Raw genomic sequence first — 21013 nt, 5'->3', positions numbered from 1 at the left:
AGTCTGCCTTCTCTACCCCATTCACTGTGCCTCTCCCGTGTCCCATGGAGTCACATCCGGGGTGATAAGGATAGATTCTACAACTTATTCATATATTGCATTTCTTGAAGACTATTTTCGTTGGGTTGTATGTTGTTGTTGTTGTTCAGAAAGTCTTATGATAGGTAAATTGTAGATAATTATTTTGTCTACACACAAATAAGCACACACATACCCATTTACAATCTTAATCAATTCTCGCGGCGTGACCAAAATGTAAATGAGGCAACGATATTAAACCTTGAAATATTTACAAAACATTTCTTCCTTGCGTCACGATGTTTATGAAGAGTAATAACGACGCTTGTATAATGTTTACATGAAGTGGAACGCACGCCTGGATGTGTCACCAAGCGTCCCTAAACTTATTATTAAACTCGTACGATCTTTTAGGGGGATCATCGTCTCTATGTAAGTTTTAAGTAATAATAATAATAATAACTAATAATAATAAAAATAATAAGAAGAAAGAGGATACACCCAGCAATGTCATCATCCACAGTAACACGTGACATACAGAACAACAGATTCCAACACTTGAGAAAGATCAAAAGCCTAGTACAGTAATTTGTAAGCTAAGATAATGTGGTAAATAACACCCCCCGCCCCCCTTTGGCCCTCCACCACAACACTCCCACAGTTCGTATCATCAACATCACTTTATCTACACAATGCTGAGGTTTTTCCATCTTTCCTTATTCCTCCAGCTTCGTAAAAAGAGACAGGGAGAGATTACGTGTGTGTGGAGGGGGGGAAAGGGGTGTTTTGTACGAGCTCTGAGTTATAATTTGGTTGAGTGGTTGGGTAAGAGGGTGTAACGTGCGCTGATTGGTTGTTGTTGCTGATACCGTGACGTCAGTTGGTATCCTTACTGGTTCTGATACATTAGCTTAATGAATGGTAACCAAATCTCAACCTAAACCTAACTTGACGTGACGTAACCTAACCTAACCTTACCTTACATAACTTAATTAAACGTAACCTAATCTAGACCTATCTTTACCTAGATCTCTATTAACCTAACCTTACTTAAATCTAAATTCTAATTCTACGTCATGGTAAGAGAGGACCAATCAGCGCACGTCTGACCCTCACGTCATAATGGTTATGGTCCAATTATACACGTCATCCTACTTTACTAGTACTGTATAATGAGTTGCATTGTAGCACTTCAATTCCAAGGTATACCACTTTTCATCACAACTACCACCATCCACCACAAAATTTTACTGTAACTAGTATTTTTCCATCCCAGGCTGAACTAGGCTTCGAATCTAGTAGGCTGCGGAAACAAGCCTAGTTGACCAACGCCCGGATATAACACTAGACAAGACTGCGCAGTAAAGGGTGACGTATCCCTAAATTTTGCTCAGTTAAGGAAGACATATTGTTAATTTTATTGAATATTCTGGATAAAAACCGTTGCATTTTGCTGGCTATGCAACATTTACGTAATACAGTATTCAATAATTAAAGCCACGAGTCTCTAACATTCGTAGATTAATTCTTCTTTGACTGGTAACATGGATTATGCCTTCTAGCACAAAATTGACAACCAAAATGAAAACGAAATGACACAGAGACAGTACTGTAACTAGAGACGCTTTATTGTCCATAGTTACGAAGAAAATTTGGTCGTACGAATCTTTTAGACTAAAGTGCAGGCAGACCTTGACATTGCCCGGGAAGTGGAATACTACGCTTGGCTGCCAGTCTTCCCATGGGAAAATTGTTGTGCTATTAAAGTTTATTTTTTTAACCTCAAACGATGATCTATTTATAAAACAAAAAAATATCTCCCATAATTCAAAAGTTCTTCATTAGTTATAGAAAAATTTGAATATTCAGTGATTGTATTTTAGTTATTGTTTGTATGCGTTGACAACCTGCGAAGAATATTGTGGTCGGTTTGTTCACTGTCTCACCCTCGTTCACTTCCTTCCTTCGACATACTAACCCACTAAAATAAACAGGTGTTATAATCAACGATAAACACAAGTTGAACTGATATACCTGTACTTAAACCTGCATACCGGGGTTGATATGTCTTGATCAACTAGGGATGGTTTTTTAATTTATTAAATATTACCCCTAAATTTAATTTATAAAAAAATGACTTGGAACTAAAACACAAAAATAATATCCAAAATGGCATAGTTATACTGTATTGAAACTAGGGCGAGTGACGTAAGTGTAGCTCGCAGTACCAGTTTAGTCTCAATAAAACTTTAGCTTCCCAGTGACCGAGGTTACTCACACACACCCACCGGGTACTCAAAACTAGGACGACAATACTTAAGTAATATAATGGTAACTCACTCACATAATACACAGTGTTAAGGTAATGACGTCACTCAACCACAATTTGCTGCTATTTTCTCAAGTACAGTAATGATGTGTAGTGTTAGTGTACTACTTCTATTGTGAAGTGTGCCTGTACGTGAATCTGTATATGTGTGTATGTATACAGTAGGTGTAGTTTATGTATGTACTTTTACGTACTTATATCTACAGGGGTAAACAAATACCTCTATTGTTATTATTATTATTAGTATATCCGAACTTGTGCTGTTGTTTGTGATTTAATAATAAATAAATTTAAATAACTAGGCACCGTCAACTCGCTGGCGTTGGTACAAACCGCATCTCTAAAAAGCTTCTCTGATTTCAATCGTTAGTAATTTTAGTAGTTGGAGGAGTATTTTGATGTTGTACTGGTAGAAAATATTTGTCGTCAGTCCCTATTGATGTTGCCGCGAGTTACCTTATGTTTACAGGTGACGTCATTATGGCGGCCATGTTGTTTGCATGAGACGTCATCCTGGTAATGAGATGTTAACACCGCGACGTCATGCCGGTAAATTCCTCCCTCTAACTCAACAGTTCACGTCTTCATGGCCATTGTTATTTATTTTACAAACACTGGACAATAAGACACTGTTACCCCGCCCCCACACATCAACAAACCCGTCTTCAACATTGTCCCTCGCCATCACACGCTTGAAAGCTAGCCCCGAGTTCTCAGTAAATGGTATGATAATTTGTCTCCCTAATTAGAAATGAAGGCCATCTCGTGTTATGTTTAGTTACTGTACAATTCTGATGTGGTATTGCTGCCGACTTTGGGCTATAGTTCACGTATGACGGTTAGTTCGTCTTCATTTAATATCGACTGCAAGAAAATTTTACGAATGTACTGCACCATAACTTAGAGAATTTGATCCCAACTCTACTTCTATTTAATGTTGCTTATTTATTGTAGTATCATAATTATATACGTGACTGAAGACGTAGATAAATATTTATTTCTCGTCCTTGAATTATATGAACAACTTTGTTATTATTCATTATGAGTTAATGCTGTACACAAGCAACCAAGTACAGTACCATCAACAAGCAACATCGTCCCGGCGTTTGTTTGACAGAGGTAAATACAATCTTGATTCCCCAAACCTGTTCCCAGTAGATTATACCCAATGTAAGTACAAAGTATTTTTGTTTTCACTGGCAGCAAACACTGATGTATCTTTGGAGTGCACACACGGTTTTACGCCTCACAAAAGATGTATGACAGATTCTGGCAGATGGTGGCTAGGCTGTTTATTAATAAGGATAAGCTACGTCTTAGTTAAAGTTAAACAGCTGGGTCTTTGTGTGTGTGTGTGAGGTACTGGCTAGCTGACTCACTATGACTCATACTGGTTAAGTGAAGATGGAACGAGTTAGGTTAGAGTACTATGGGTTACGTTATGTTGCTAATGGTTAGATTTGGTTGCTTAGAGTTGGGTTAGGTTTAGTTACAAAGAGTTAGGTTAGGTTTGGTTGATAAGGGTTAGGTTAGGTTTGATCGGTAAGAGTTCAGTTAGGATGGTAGGAGATAGAATAGGTCATAAACACACCATAGTAGTCTTAGTTATGTTTCAGTACACAAGGAAACAGCGCGTCCTTTGGCACCCGTTGATAGCTGGGTGATTAGGGGTGCCTGAAGCGCTAACAAACGACCTTATGTGATATAAAATAAATTAAACTGATATATGACTCAGCTGGCAGTCAAACTTAGGTAGAAAATAAACCCTACGCATAATTGGTGGGTAAAAGTCTTGGGACTCTTCGCGCCAGGACATGAATAACAGACGTAGAGAATCCGTTTTAAAATCTGTATATCATTAGAAGTTTAACTGGATAATCTTAACTGATTATATTTAGTAGTAAATATAAAGTAAGTAGACATTCATAGAATCACAGTTATAGCGGCAATGTATAGGTTATTGTTAGCAGGAGTGGAATAAAAGTAAACCGTTTTCACTATGTTGACTCTTGACCAGACTCTTCAGTTCCGTCGTGGTTAGGTTAGGTGTACTGCAAGTTAGGATACGTCTGGAGTAGGTTAGGTTAGGTTAGGTTTGGCATGAATTCTACTAGGCTTGGAGTAAGTTAGTACAGGTTCGGAGTAGGTTCTCTTAGGTTTGGGTTAGGTTCGGTTTCTTTAAGTTTCGAGTCTAGTAAAAATCGAGTCCATTTTTACTGGTTAGTGATACAGTAGATAACTTGATGTTCACTCGTTCCCAGAACCACAAATGTTGATCTTGACCCAGCTGTGAAGGACGCTCACTGGGCAAGTCAACTCCTGGTGGTAATATATTAGGGAAGGAAGTTTGGCACAAGTATCAGGAAATATTCTGGGATTACCCATTTCATCGCGAGTATAGTCAGTTTGGCCCTGAGACCTGTACCCTGTTGTTAAAAATGTGTCTTGGTGCATCTGTTGGAAAAAATATGAACGCGTCTTTTGAGTCTTGTAACTGATAACTTTGATGTATATCCAATACACTTTTCGATATATGTTAAATAGTACTTTCCGTATTTACAGTAAAGTTCTTCAAACGTTACAAAAATCCCCACATTCGACTGAAAACATTCCGATTTTAGGTCCAGCAATTATCTACTGGATGTGAGAAATTATAAAATTATATCAAAAGCTTAAATACCCGAGTTTTAACCACAAACATCTATAAAAGTTTACCTTGGTTGTGACCGACAGCCGGTGTCTGTCATAATTCATATTCACCAAAACAAATGGGTAGTGTACGTACTCCCCGAACACATGGGTAGTGTACGTACTCCCCGAACAAATGGGTAGTGTACGTACTCCCCGAACACAACGTTGGTATATTTTTATTGAGAAACAAAGAACCAACTCACATACTCTGATTTTGCATTCATTTTATTATATTTTCCTGGTGCGTCAAGTATTTATGTTGCCCTGGTGATTTAACTTCAACTCACAGCGACAAAGACTTCAAAAGATGACCGCCTCTTGTCACTTTGGCAATATTGATACAGGCTTCTTTTGTTACCAGAGTAATTAAGAATGGCATCGTATCAACACACGACTTATATCACCTCACGTTCTTGGCAATAGTGAGGTGTTAAACCGTCACTAACATAAAACATTCATGAAATAGAAATCAACACTTTATATACATCTGAGAGCAGAGTTTCCAAGATTATTTTGTCAATAGGTTGGATAAGTGATATTAGATTGTCTTAGGTTAAATGAGGTTAGATTGGGTTACGTTAAACTAGGTTAGGATAATTAAAATTATATTGGATTTCCTTAAGCTAAGTTACGTTAAGTGAGGCATCAGGTTAGGTTAAGTTTAGAATTTCGTCCAACAAGCAACACGCCATGCGACTAGGCTACCACCTACCTATCCTCTCCCATCCCATCGTAGGCATCCATTTATCTAAACAGATGTGTTGAAGAATGTGTGCTGGTGTGCCAATGTTACAGACACTTAGCCTATAATATAAACACCTCCACCATAATGTCGCTTTGGTGTATAAAAACAAGTCACTTTACGACTACTATTAATTTCTGACCGCACCAAGATAATTCTCTGTTCAGTTGCCAAATATTGCAGGAGCCAAAATTTAATGCATTGATTAACGCCATGTACGATGTTCTTTTGTGTGTGTATGTGGGTAAATAATCGAAAAAAGAAAATAATCAAAATGATAGTTTTCCGGATGTGGGTGCGTCATATTTTTAAGTGTTTTAGTTGCCAGGGTGAACATCGTACGTCTTGGCCACTAGTGTTGTACAGTACCAATAGTGTGTGTTGCCAGTGGTACTGAAGATCCCATGTGAGTGTGTGTGTTTAAACTAGTTTATATATTATCGTATATAAGTGCTACATATATGTACAGGTATTTATATGAACTGTAGCACCATATTCGTGAAAACAGATACAATAGACTTAACGATGGTGGTTAGTACTACTACTACTAATAATAATGGAAGTAGTAGCAGTAGTACTTAATATTGAATAAAATTTCGATCAGTTAAACTTACTTCACTAGTTCAGGATAACAGCGAGACGAAAATATATATTTAGTAAACAGATCTTTCACTAATATTCAAATTTTCATGGTAAATTTCAGTGTCGTGAAAAAAAATAGGAAACTTAATCCTTCTTAGTACTGTACACATCTTGCCCCAGCTAGTGACGCAGGTAATGATAACTTACAGAAGTCGTTGATTTATTTCTTATTGAGCAACAATATATTTCATCATGTTAACCTGTAAGAAATATATTCATGGATATATTACGAAATTAAGCTGTTAACAGACATGTGTATATTACTGAGAAGGTTTGAATTTAGTTAAGATAGTTTATATTAGTTTAGTTAAAATAGTTTACGTTTAATTTGATTTGTGGGATTATATTTCTATATGTTTTTGGTGTTAAGTATAATATTGTTCTTTTTTACACACAGGTTCACATTGGCTCACCTGTACATAAACAATGCAGGTGTACATATTGACCCGAATTTGTGTATAATTAATTTGTACATATTAACTAACCCCTTCACTAAGAATACACCACTTTTTAAGATTCCATTTGACTAACGCGACGCCAGGTGATTGAGGAGACCCCCTGTACACAAGTAGTTAGTAGACTCCCGTAACAAGCAAATGTGTGGTGCTGATGTTATACCATATTTACTACTCTTCAACAACTAAGGTCTTTAAGGGTATATACGAGGTTAATAAGTACACGGGAATATCTGTATACTTATGAAGCGTATAAATCGGCGGTGATGAGAACAATGTTGTCACTTAATTCTCTTAAGGGATCACTATACCATAGAGTAACATTGTACATTGAGGTTAGGTTAGGTTAGGTTAGGTTAGGTTTGAAGCGCGATATAAAGACGCGACTTGTGAAACCGAATTATCTTTGCTTAAATCGACTTACTGTTTACCTGTATTGTCTAGGTACATGATGAATCAGTGTGAATTTATACGACGATTTTACAAACTAAAATAACTATCTAATAACCTATTTGTCTGTTGTTAACTGAGAGGAAGTTTAATTCACCTGGTTGAGGGAGGGAGAGACGGTTGATCCAAGTAACTGAGAGCTAAAGTAAAATATCGAAGAAGTTCTGAGTTCTTTTCACGCATATGTTATTGTGTTCATTCAGAGACACAATTGAGGACCGTCCCCCCGCTGATGATCTTAACGGCACGCGAAGTGAACTTACACTAGCGTGGATGAGGGCGTTTGAGTCTCCCCCGCCAGGCAGGTCACGTGAGTTGTGCACCTCTTACGTCACCAAATGCCTCGTGTTGCCATACAGTGGGCCGTATTTATAATAATAGCATATGTATGTATCGTAGAGAGATCTTATAAATGTTGTTCATTCATCTATTACAAGTTTTTAATAATTTGTGTTCAATGGTAAAACATCGATTAATGGTAAATTTTTAGTTGGCGAGATAAATGGGATTTGGTTCACAACTGTCCTATTTTACTCGGGATGAAGCTCTTGAGAATATGAATCAAGTCCATAGCGAGTGCCACAAACTACACTATCCAATATTTATTTTTTTCTCCCAACATCACCAATAAAACCCTAAGTTAGTATTAATCCTTTGGAAATATACTGTTTTGTTCTTAAATCGTAACATAAATCTCAATCTAGCAGTAAGTATAATAGTATTGGTAAAGACAACATTCATTAGTATTATTATTTCAAAGTCTTTAATGTTCTTTATTGCGATACATTGTAATTATACTCTAGTAGTTGTCAATGGTTGAATCACCCTTTGTACCATTGTTTGTGAGCCTTCCAATCGTACTGACATTTATTTATCGTGCTGACTTTGTTAATCTATTTATCTATCTTACTAAATTTGTCGATCTATTTATCTATCAATCTATCTGCAATGTGTTTACCTGTCAATGCATTAATGTATCTAAAGCCACCGACATTCTCGTGCATCGGGCATATGGTCGGTGACGTCATAATGTGGCACAGATGCTCCCCTTGTTACTCAGAAAGTTAACATCCATTTGTTGATGTAAGTCAAGTGTGACGTATCATACTGAGAACTAGGCACAATTCATTCATGTCCTTGTGGATACAGGTACTTACTTTTCATTCTTAAAACCTTACCTTGAAAATCTTTCCTTGTGTTGCATTAATTCAGAGTTTCACGTTATTTTCATTAATAAAATCAAATTATATATAATTTCCTTCATGTTTTTTCCATCTTCTTTATATTAGCATCGTATCTTCTCGCTTTAAGATTTTCTACTACACTGCCACTGAATGAATATTTTATTTTATTTCGTTTCAGTGAACCGCAGCTTGATGTTTGAAGGGGTTAGTAGTGACAGGAGTTATGTTTTATCAAGATTTTAACCTTATGAAACTCTCGAAGGAATTTCATGTCATTTACTTACATAATTATTTATCTCATTTATATAGAAAAACATGTGCTGTAAAGAATGTATTCAATTCGCGAAAGTTTAAAGTTGAAGTTTTTGTAGAGAATTCGTGATAGTCTCATGAGGTGTGGGAAGGCAAGCGTCCTTGGTTTGTTTACAACTTACATTATAAAGCAGAGTACCTCAGGGTGACTAGCTGGCAGGTACCGAGTCTTGTAATGTATACCTGATACAGCCGGAACAAAATCACTCTTGGCCATATCCCAGTGGACAGAATTGTACCAGATTCTTCTTCTTTCTTCCTTCTTTCACTTCTTCTTTCTTCTTTGTCAGTAGTTATCGAGTTTAGAAAAGGTTAAAGGGTAGATAAGTAACGTAAACGCGTCGGTTGTTCAGTGTTAGGCAGGGAGGATATCAGCCACGCCTGGGTGCTGACCAGGTGATTGAGCATTGAATCATCATGTACAGTATATAGACAATGTAGGAATACAATGTACCTAGACAGTGTAGGTGTACAAACAATGTACATAGACAGTGCAGGTATATAAACAATAGTAAACAGGAAGTCAACTGAACAAAGGCAGCCAACAAAGACACCAGATGCTTATTAGAGCAGTGTTCTCTGCCTAGGCTCAGGAACTAATCAGTGTAGGCGTGGTGTAGAACCTGCTGTAGGTGTGGTATTGAGCCAGGTGTAGGTGTGGTATAGAACCTGGTGTAGGCGTGGTGTGGAACCTGGTGTAGGCGTGGTATAGAACCTGCTGTAGGCGTGATATTGAGCCAGGTGTAGGTGTGGTATAGAACCTGGTGTAGGCGTGGTATAGAGCAAGGTGTAGGTGTGGTATAGAACCTGGTGTAGGCGTGGTATAGAGCAAGGTGTAGGTGTGGTATAGAACCTGGTATAGGCTTGGTATAGAACAAGGTGTAGGTGTGGTATGGAACCGGGTGTAAGCGTGGTATAGAAGATATTTGTGAAGGTAGCAAATCAAGACGATGTCGCAACAATGCAGAAAGACCTGAATAAGCTGTTCAAATGGTCTCAAGACTGGCAAATTCTCTTTAACATTACGAAATGCAAGACCCACCCCTAAGTACAACTGTTAATAACACTTTCCTGGATACTGTCGATAAGGCTACTGATCTTGGCGTTGTGACAGATCAGACACTAAAGGGGGAGCAACAAGTTGGGGCAGCACTGAGGAAAACATATCGAGATACGGGAATTATAAACCGGACCTTCATATACAAAGATGTAAAAATGTTTCTTCAACTGTATAAATCTCAAATACATCCCAGTCTGGATTACTGTTTACAGGCATGGAAACACTACCTCCAGAAAGATCTAACATCCCTAGAAAAGGTGCAACACACCGACTTAAGGTGATTCCAGAACTACGTCATCTAGATTATCCAAGTAGATTGATGGCCTTAGGACTAACAACCCTTCAGATAAGGTACAATAGGGTAGGTCATTTAAATTTTCTAAATCCTGAAAGGGGCGAAAAACGTGAACCTGGGTCATTTTTTGCGATGTCACGCGCCTCCAACACGTGAGGACATAACTACAAGCTCGCCAAGTTATCACGCAGAACGAACATAAGGAAATACTTTTTTCGTACTGAGGCAGGTAGACCTATGGAACGGTCTACCAGCCCAAGCTGTGGAATTAAGAACAATACCTGGCTTCAAAATAGCCTTTATCAAAAACAATGGCCTCCTTCCCTCGGCATTGCCACCTCTAGTGGGTGTCCATTAAGTAAATAAAGTAAATATAAACTGTTGGAAATCATCCAGATAAAAACAAAACAAAATAAGCTTTTTACTTATCAGTTCACTGGACTTAATGGACTATGGTCTTATACCTCACATACAGCTCACATAATAGTAAATATAAAATGCATTCTTGCGATCATAGTTCATATAAATTTCAAAGTAAATGAGTATCATATATTAAGGTTGTTTTTTTTGGTTGTGATTGGTATAGTTTTAATGGTTCTTTAATCACTTGAAATAGTATTTAATATAAGGATGTTTACCCGTTACCATGGCGTCAGTTTGTTGTCATAGTCGTACTGGATCACAAGTGTTGGGGTAAAAAGATGATTATTTGCCTTATTTCACGTTGGGGGTATTATAAGGTACAGTTATTTGTCAATGAATTACTATAAACGATCAAAATACACAACATTTGAGAATAATACACCTTAAATTATCAAAATACTCAAGTAATACGAAGCTTCAGTAGGTTGTATGGAACTGGATGTGTAGAAGTGGGGTCCGACTAATTACCCAAATGTAGCCGGAATGAAGTCAAATAATGGTCCTAGTTGAATAAATCGGACTGCCAATCACTTCTCGACTAGTATTTGGTGTCAGAAAGTCACCAAAAATTGGAAAACTTACTTTAATCTGAGTTAATAGATCGAATGCATGTACCTAACCTAACCTAACCTCGACTAGTATTTGGTGTCACGAAGTCACAGAAAATTGGTAAACTTAATTTAATCTGAGTTAATAGATCAAGTGCATGTACCTAACCTAACCTAACCTAACCTAACACAACACAACTCGGATTAAATTAAGTTTCCCCATTTTTTGTGACTTTCTGACACCAAATACTAGTAGAGAAGTGATTAGCAGTCCGATTTATTCATGTAGGACCATTATTTGACTTCATTGCGGCTATATTTGGCTACATTTGGGTACATTTGGGTAATTAGTCGGACCGGTAGAAGTGTGCAGTTCAGCCATTAAAGTTCATTCAAAGGTTCAGATTCGTTTTATGTCGTAAGGGGAAATTGATTAATAATATAAGTTTTGGTAATATGTGTAGTGGAGTTGATGAACATCAGAGAAGCGTTTGGTCATTTTTGGTAATTTTTTCTCTATCCACGACCATAAATCGGCAAAATTATCGTTTCGGTCCTACACCGATTTGGAAGTCGTTCAAAACACATCAATAACTATTGGAAAACCACAATTTCAACATAACCTAAACTAAACTTAAAATCCTAAAATTTGCTGCATAACCAATATTATAATGATACCCATAAATCACCAGTAGTGGGCAGGGCATGAAAGATGAGAGAGATTACGGGGTAAAGCATGGCGAAAAATTAATCATATGGCAGTGATTTCAGGTCTTTACATCCTTTATAGGCAAAAAATAAATTGGTAATAGTGAAGGAGACGGTTAGTAGTAGAGTTGATGGAATTACACCAAAATTTCTGGCAATGTTATTTGCATGATACTGAACAAGAAAATGGAGATGACGATGTACAAAACTTAACAGAACCTGACCTAACTAACTTAACCCAACCAAAGAGAAAGAACTTAAGGTACTTAGATATCTGGTACAGTTGCGGAAATGTGTTCCTATACCTCCTGTGGTAACCCGTGTCTCCAAACGGCACCGTCGCAGTGGTAGTATCACTGTTTATGAATGAATGGGTATTTCTCATGTAATGATGGACGTGATTGATGGATAGGTTTGTTATAGGTCATAGGTTGGCCGTTTGGAGACACTGGTTACAACAGGGGGTGTAGGAACACATTTCCCCAACTGAACCAATAAAAGCACTTTTCTTGAAGCTTCATCGTGTAATTTTATGTCATCGTGGACATAAGAGTGCGATCAGTAGTAGGCACTGAAACACACACTTCTGAGGATTAGTTGATCAGACGAACATTAGGTTTTTGTTTCAATAACACTTAAGGTGTACATACAGTACAGTACTAGTAACTAACAACATTACATGACATTGTTAATAAATAAGATTTTTTCAATCAATTTAAAATGCCATTTTAGGTATTTGGAGGGACAGTATTCTTCAGATCACATTAAGATTAAGCATCCAAGGTTATTCCACGTGATGATTAAGCACCCTAATCCTAATCTAACCCTACTAAGTAGTATTAGAGTATTTTCTCATCAGGTGAATTACCCGGTAAGCTGGGGTTGTTATTCTTCATGTGGTCCGTCTTTTGTTTGGGAAGATAAAAAATTATGATTAAAATGTCAGCATAGCTATTAATAAATAGTCTTATCTGTAAGTGAATGTTTGAATTATTCCTCAGGTTATTACACAAGCAACATGAACTATGTCTGCCGAGGGAAGTGCCGAGGTGTCCGTGCCTACAGATTTGACAGTGACAAGTGATGGTGACAGTGAAGAGGGATATGCTGCCAGTAGAAGGTACAGCAGTCATACATTTACTGTTTTGAGATTATTTCATTAATGGAGAAGCCAAAATGAAAATTTAACATTAATTTCCATTTACTTTTTACTTTTATGATCTTTGCCATTGATCGGCACGTTAGCCGGTTGGTCACGTCTCTGTTACACATTGGTGGCAACTACTGCACCTATACTGGCTCCAGAATATTTATACCAGCATGAGTGTTGGTCAAGTCTGATCTTGAATGAGCTCATACTCTTTGCCATCATGATGTTCTTTGGCAGATTGTTCCAAGAGTTATGTCCTTCAATAATTTTTATTTTACTGTATTCTGAAATCTGGTTACAGATATGCTCGAGAGCTGCAGAACTTGGCCTCTGAGAAGGCAGAACTTCAGCGGATTGTACAAAAACAGAAGCTGGAGCTGCAGAGTAAAGATGCTCAGTTGGCAGCTCTCACCAGAGAGCACGAGGCAGCTGCTGCCAAGGCCGTGTCACAGAAAGATGATCAAATCAGTTCCAAACAGATTCAGGTTAACAGGTAAGAAAATTTAAGTTGGTTTCTGTGAAGGAGTATCAGTTTTAACCTAAACCCATCAGAGGAGGAGCTATCCCTCTTAAAACATTGAAATATATGTGTAAAACTTGGAAATATGAGGCAGTTGAAAAATATAAAAAATTTGTGCTTTCTGGGAATTTAAATGACATGCACTTCCAAAGGGTAGCCAGCTGGAGCAAATGTAACATACTGTTGCCTTCATTACAGTTATTAGCATAAATTTCTTGTCACATTAAAACATTTACTGCAAACAGGATGCTACATTTTTTCTCAGTTTAGGAAAGATCACCCAAACCAAGAATTCTGGCATTGGCTCACACGAATGTGCAATTAATAATTGATATATTGCAAATAAATTCATATACTGTACTTTACAACTTTTAAGAATACCTAGATATGGCTCACATTAATGCTGAATTTAATATCTGTAAAAATATAGCTGCTTGAAAACATTAACTTTTAAGATATGAGTGAAAAAAGAGTTTGAAGTAAAGAATATTTGCTGTCGAGTCACAAACAGTCGAAGTAAATCCAATTTTTCTTCTCTTTTCACTCATCATTAAGTATATCAAGACAAATGACACCAAACATATAAAGCAACAGATAATAATAATCATTTTATAAAGAGCAGAATATTAGTGGAAACACCACATATTCTCGTACAGGTGCCATTTAAGACGAACTTTACGGGGGAGGTATTGTGACCTGTAGATCCCCTCAGTGTCCAGTAGGTCGAGTCATGAATATATCTACTATAATCTGCTTCAGTAAAGTTATCAAGCCACCTCTACCAGCTGTTAAATTCACAGTGCACCAAGAATATGTAGAGTCTCATGACAAAGAAAACTGCACTTAGATCTCAATACTGTAATTTTAAATTTGAAAAATAAATATTGCAGATTAACATTCATGTGGAATTTGATTACTTTACTAACTCAGGCATTGTCATGGTATTTTGTGTTTGAGGAATAATTTAATGAAATACCCTGTAATACACTAATCATTGTCTTTTCAGATTGGATGCCGAATTATCCCGTGCAAAAGCGGAGTTGAATATGTTTCGAGAACGAGCAGCCCGAGAACTAGCTCAGCTGACGCAAAAATGTGCTCTCTTCCAACAGAATCAGAAAAGGTATATTGTATAGGCATTCCACAAATAACAAAGGTTCGAATCTGAGGTACCAAAAAGCATATTTTAATCCATGTTTCAAATTACAAATGAAAAATTTGAAGTTATGAATTTTTCATAATTTTCATAATCTTTTCCTGATTTGTAATGAAAATATATTAAAATAATGCTCCTTTTTTTGTATGACCAAAATGATTACTTATTTCACTAACTTAAATATTCTGTAACATTTGCAATGCTATTAAGTCCACAAATAAGCATTCAGTGTGTCATCATTCTCATACAGTTAACGTATAACTTACTCCACAAACACAGTGAGGACAAGTAGACTTATCCCGCACAGTCACTCGGCCAGTTGCCTTAATGTCCAGTGTTCATTTACTTTCATGTAATATGTGGCAAATTAAATAAAAGAAAATTATTATTTATTCTTGTATTGTACAGCATTTCATGTTAGTTATATACAATACTGTAATGGTGTAGAACTATACTGTAAGAGAAAGTTAGGAATATGGAATTGAACAGAAGTGTGGAGGTGTGGATATTGCTGGCAGCACATGAGGGAGCGTTCACATCATTTAAATAGATTAGCGGGAATTAGGTTGATGCAGTAACTTATAAACAAGCCTCAGGTTATGTAGGGTTGGCATAATTTAAACAAAATTATGTAAAACTGATTTAAGCATTACGGTATGTTTAAATCAGCAATTTTTGACACATTAAAATGTCATAAATGGCATAAATATTTTTATATTAGTACATACATTTTTAACTCCTTTTCAACCTTCATAATAACAAATCAACGACTAAAAATAGCAACTGTTTAAAAAATTAAATACAAATTATTTTGAATTAAGATAAATTTGGCAGCAAGGTGAAGTGGTTTAATTCTTTCATGTTTTATCAAATTATCTGAAGTATAATTGTATCGGCTATTTATTTAATTTATCTCTGTAAATTTTGGTCTTACTAAAGCAAATTTAAGTGCAGTAGCTTTAACGGGCCATGTTCGGTAGATTTGGCATCCTCTGTACTGCTGGCAAAGCCGTGGGTTCGTAATACACGTCTTGCCTGCGGTGCCCACCGTTTCTGTGTGGATGTCGGTCACACTAGAATAACCCATTATATTACATCCTTCTTTCCTCACACAGCCAAACTGTGGAATGCTCTGCCTTCTTCTGTGTTTTCATACTCATACAATGTCTCACTTCAAAAAGATGGTTTTCCGGCATCTTCGTGGTGTAGATTAATATAGTCTTTTTCTCTTCTATTTTTAATTTTCTTTTACTCTTATTTTTTGCTCCCCAGGCCCCATTGTGGGTCGATGACCTGTACCCGAGTAGGCTATTCCCCGTGAAAGAAAAAGGTCTTATTTCTCCATATCTGATCTAAATACAATGCTACATAATAGTAACTTAACTTTAAACAGAGCTTAATTCATTGGTTAAATTTTATGGCTTACACATGTATTTGATTTCTGTATACCTGTGATTTCATTATCACATGACTTGAATCCATGTCTTGTTATAAGGTGGGAAGTGTAATAAGTGCCGATGTGTTTCAGTGTGTGCCAAATGGTTTTATGTATACTGTGTGACTGATTATCAAAGTGGTTGTTCATAATAAGCCTTCATCTTTAATTCACCACTGAATGTTACAGAAATATCAACAACCCAAACCTTAGTTAATGTTACGAAAAACATCATTTCAGATTGACAATTAAGCAAGATGAACTACGAACGTCTCTCGCAAACTTAACGTTAACTGAGGAAGAATTTATTCGACTGCGCCGCACTCCTGCTCAACAGTTAACTCTACAGCAGTACACAGCTGTAAGTATGGCAGCCCTCAAGGTGGTACAGCTCTTATTATTGTATTGTGCAATAGTATTATCTTTAATATTTTCAGGATTCAAATGTTCAACACTAAAGATAGAAATATTTGTCATGTATTGTATATACATTACTCCTGTGTCATTTCCTTTTCTTTTCAGTTACGTGTGTATGAACTAGTATGGCCTCTACGAGTAAAATTCAATGAGGCTGAGGCTGTAAAGTTATCTCTGGAGAGCGCTCTATCTGCTAAAGATTCTGACTTAAAGTCACGTAGTGAGCAATGTCTCAAGTTGCAGAGAAATATAGAAGAGCTTCATAGGAAATCTGACCAATATGCCAGTCAACTGATGAACTTAAAAGATGAACAGAGGTCCGACGATTATAAAGTGCGGAATTATGCGCGAGTTAAAACTGAGAGAGACCAGTTACAAGAGGAGAAGACTTCACTGACAAAAAGAACAAACGAACTAGAATTGTTGGTTGCTACTTTAAAAAAAGAGCGTAATATTCTAGAAGAAAGATCAAGTGACCTTAAGGGCAAGACGAGGAAGCAAGAGCAGGATTTAAATCAGTATCAGGAAGATGTTGTGGACCTGAGAACCAAATTAGACAGAATTACAGAAGAGCTGAAAACATGCAATAAGAATTTACACCTTGAGAGAGAAAGAAATGAGGACTTACATGGGAAGTATGTGGCCGCTCGTGGGGACATTACCTCACTGACAGAAAATTCCCAGGATTATCAACATGAAATTAAAATGCTCCGAGAAAAATGTCAGTCATACAATTTGCAGTGCTCTAACTTACAGGAGAAGGTCAGTCTGCTGTCTGAAAAGAATGAAATGCTTTGCATTGAGCTTGAAAAATGTAATCTCAAGTACATTGCAGAAACACAAGCTCTGGACACAGAAGTTAAAGAGCTCAGATCAAGTGTCTCATCATTGTCAAAAAATCGAGATGGTTTGGTTGATGAAAATTCTAAACTTTACCAAGAAATCCAAAAACTTGAAGCTTCTTACCTTGAAGAAAAATCTAAGAGGTCAAATGAAAATATGGCCCTTAACCAAGAGCTGCAGAGAGTGAAGCATTTATTGGCTGGTTATGAGGGACTGGAAATTGAATATGAAAAGAACATTAGAACAGCTGCAACGCTGCCTGAAGATGAGGCAAATAAAGTGTTAGATAAGATTCTTCCTGGTTTAAGGTTAACAGGAAACAAGGGATTAGAACATAGTATAAGCCTCACTAGAAGAGTGTTGCAGCTGGAGAGACAAAATACTGAAGCCTGCACTACCATCCAGCAACTGTCAGATGCTCTAGAGCATCTTCGGAACACTGTTGCGTCCTACAAGACTGCGTTAACATTAGCGGGACAACCTTCCTCAAATCTTCTTGAGCGCATTGCATCCCAGGATGATCAGATCACAATATTACAAGCTGCACTTCAGCATAATTCTTTGTCAAAGACGACTTTAGAAGAAGAAAATAAAACACTAACCCGAGAAGTGATTAAACTAAAAAATGAACTGGATAGCATGGTTAACGAGACAAATGAATTAAGTGCAATAAAACAGCAGCTTCAAGTTGTGCTGCAAGCCTTGCCACAAGCATCATTCAGCCAGCCTAATACAGGCTTACAGGATGATCATCACAAGTCAGGAAGTGCTTCAGGATTACCAGCAGGAAATCAAACAAGCAGAACTGATGAGCAAGGTAAACACCAGTCCTCAACAAAAGCCATAATTATTACCAAAGATAGTAGAAGAGGTAGACACTAGTCCTTCCCTTAGTGAACTTTTACCATAATACATCAAGGTACAGTACTGTACTGTACTACCAGTCTCGGCTTATGGAAATTGTGGTAAAGTGGCGCTTATCTGCTGCTACAGTATACAACAGACCCTTGCCATTCACAGGGGATAGGTTCCAAGAAAGAGCGCAAATTGTCAAAACTGCAAATAGCAACTTACCGGTATACTACCTTAGTACACTACTGTATACCTATACTGTACCAAACAACTGACCAGGCATGGCAGCACTCATCCCCTCTTTTAGCTTGTCTAATCATAAAACTTTTTTGGTCAGGGTCGTCACTGACTTCTGCGTTTTACAATTCACTCCACTAGCTTACTATCATTGACACTTGGCAATCTTTTAGGGGCCATTTCACACAGAACACTAAAGTTTTGAGAATACAACACGAGATGCTGCGTGGGGTGACTCGTTGTGCTGCGGGAAAAGACTCACAAGCTAGCCACCATCTGCTTTCAGCAAATCTTCGAAATCGCGAATCGCAAACTCGTGAATGGTAAGGGTCGACACATAATATACTGTTTAGAGTAACTTAGGAAGTGGATGTGAGATTATGATGAAAAAAATTTTGTATTACTATTAATTGTTATATAAAGTGAGAGACATTCTAAAATATAGTTTGTATTTTAACATGTGATGGGTGACTATAATGTTGAAGTGAATTTATATTTATACATGTAGGCTGTACTGTATCAACTCTAATGTAAAATCAAAAGTAATATATTTTGCTAATTTATTATTCTATCTAATGACTTGACAATTTTTAGTGTGATATTATATAAATGACATTTTTATGTCTTCCAGAAGAAGTAAAAAATGTAGATCAACAGACTTTTCTTTTCTCATCTTGTATCATAAGGAAGGTCACTGAGGATATATAAAACATCGAAAATTAAAATGATGCGATAGAATACAGTAGACTTATAAAGCACCGTGGATAAACCAGATGGAAATATCAAGACTGTGTTGTGGAGGTCCGAACACCATCACTTAACCCATGTTGGCATTCCTTTACCAGGTTGTTTTGTAGATGTTCCATCGTGGTATCTTATATAAAGTTTTATAGTACTTTACACACTATGCTGGTCAAGCTCACCAGCTTATTATTATTAAAACAGTAGTGATCTCCCTGTTTGTATATAGGCAGTGCCATTATCCAGTCACTGGGGACCTTTTGTTTGTCCATGCACCTGCAGAACATGAGTTTGAGGGGTTCAGCAAGCTCATTGCATGATTTGCTTCACACTCAAGGAAATTTGTGGATCCCTTTTCATGAAAAACTTCACGTCAGATCAAATGTTAACTCGTGTCAACACCAACTCGTGCACATTTCTGGCTAGTGGTATAACACTTAAAATGGGCTGCTTGTCATCAGTGTACCAGGATTAGTGATCTATGCCAGGTGCAAGCAATTTGTTTCTTAACACCTGCATCTGGTCAGTCAGGACCAAGTTATCAACATTTCAAGGGAATTGCCAAGTAAGAAGCTGTAGATTTAAGGTGACAGGAGTTATGAACTCGCATTACTATGGTTACCGCCTAATTATAGAAGGGCAATGGGAGTTAGGGTAGGTGATTAAGGTGAACACAGGTGCTGGCTCTGGTGCGGATTCACCACACAGGAATTAGACATTAGCAAAATCGTACAGATAATTTTGCCATCAATCAATCCAGTTTTATTTTGCCCATTTATCTGACCCATCTGCATTTTTCTGAGCTGAAAAAAAATCGCCTGGCTTTAGCCAAATGAAAGGTAACTTGCATAGAAATTTAAATTAGAAATGTTAAATTTCGGATATATATATATATATATATATTCTCAGTTTTCGTGAAAAGGTCCCCTTAATGTGTTTTATACGTCGGGCAGCTCTACCGATAACCCCCAATGTGTAAAAATACAAAGATAATGATAACCTATAGAAGTGATAAATACTTTTACATTATCAAAAAAATCTTATTAAAGCATCAAACACACGAGAAAATACCGCAAAAAATGCTTAAAATAATTTTTCAAAGCTCGGGGTTTTGCGCACGTAGCGTTAAATTGGCAACATTTCCCTCCTTTATATCGGTGTTTTGGAAGGAACATTTATGAACACTGATGACAAGAAACATCATCTGCATATTTAAATTTTGGCGGGTGGGTGAGGCAGGAGGCGGATGAGGAGCACGTGTGTTTGTTTACCTAAGACCTTCCCTCCATTAATGAATGAAAAACTATCAAACAACAATCATATATTCATTTTCCATGACTCCTATCGATTAAGCCCTATCTAATCTAATTAAATTTATTAGTTGGTACGTTAGGTTTGTGTCGTCTGTTTTCCAACAAAAAAAGTCTTCCGACATTGGCCGTCTTGTGTACTAGAACGTGGCATATCTAGACCAAATTACTTTCGTGATATAAACTCTTAATATTATCTATGAAGAGACGTGACCGATAGCCAAAGCCGATCAGTGGTGAAGAGGATAAAGGGAAAAGAAAAGGATTATTTCTCCAATGAGTAAAAATTATTTTCTGGATGTAAAAATTGTCGATTGGGATTCCTTCATGTATAAGTTATTTAAAATGATTATTAACCTTCCCCTTTCACATCATAACCGATGATTAATTTTTTATAAACAATTAATATTTTTTAAAGCTTATTTTTTAAATTGGAGTCGAATTTATAAGAAATTATCTTTATTTCATGCTTAATAGAGTGGTACAGGTCGCGCC

At 36.9% G+C, this 21013-nt stretch overlaps 2 protein-coding genes across 5 annotated transcripts in view; one reads left to right on the top strand and one right to left on the bottom strand.

The window, feature by feature from the left end:
* LOC121858080 overlaps nucleotides 1-7591 on the bottom strand; it is a 46622-nt gene extending 39031 nt beyond the window's left edge. Inside the window, exon 1 of the mRNA XM_042354316.1 lies at nucleotides 7425-7591. The gene's annotated coding sequence lies outside the window, so the exon portion shown is untranslated. The remainder of the gene's footprint in view (nucleotides 1-7424) is intronic.
* On the top strand, nucleotides 6116-19121 carry LOC121858079 (progesterone-induced-blocking factor 1-like). 4 transcript variants are annotated; one of them, XM_042354315.1, is made up of 6 exons: nucleotides 6116-6186; nucleotides 12859-12977; nucleotides 13309-13500; nucleotides 14534-14650; nucleotides 16359-16479; nucleotides 16641-19121. In XM_042354315.1, exons 2-6 carry the CDS (start codon nucleotides 12883-12885, stop codon nucleotides 18258-18260), a joined length of 2145 nt encoding a protein of 714 aa, XP_042210249.1. In that variant the 5' UTR covers nucleotides 6116-6186; nucleotides 12859-12882; the 3' UTR covers nucleotides 18261-19121. The 4 variants fall into 4 exon arrangements, with proteins under 4 accessions (XP_042210249.1, XP_042210246.1, XP_042210245.1 ...); XM_042354312.1 differs by lacking the exon at nucleotides 6116-6186 and adding an exon at nucleotides 10830-10918; XM_042354311.1 differs by lacking the exon at nucleotides 6116-6186 and adding an exon at nucleotides 10834-10871.
* Nucleotides 19122-21013: the final 1892 nt, after the last annotated feature.

This window comes from Homarus americanus, unplaced genomic scaffold (genome assembly GCF_018991925.1).
Source record: "Homarus americanus isolate GMGI-L3 unplaced genomic scaffold, GMGI_Hamer_2.0 scaffold23743, whole genome shotgun sequence".
NCBI lineage: Eukaryota > Metazoa > Arthropoda > Malacostraca > Decapoda > Nephropidae > Homarus > Homarus americanus.
The sequence above is the reverse complement of the archived record's forward strand: the minus strand, read 5'-3'. Positions and strand labels throughout refer to the sequence as shown.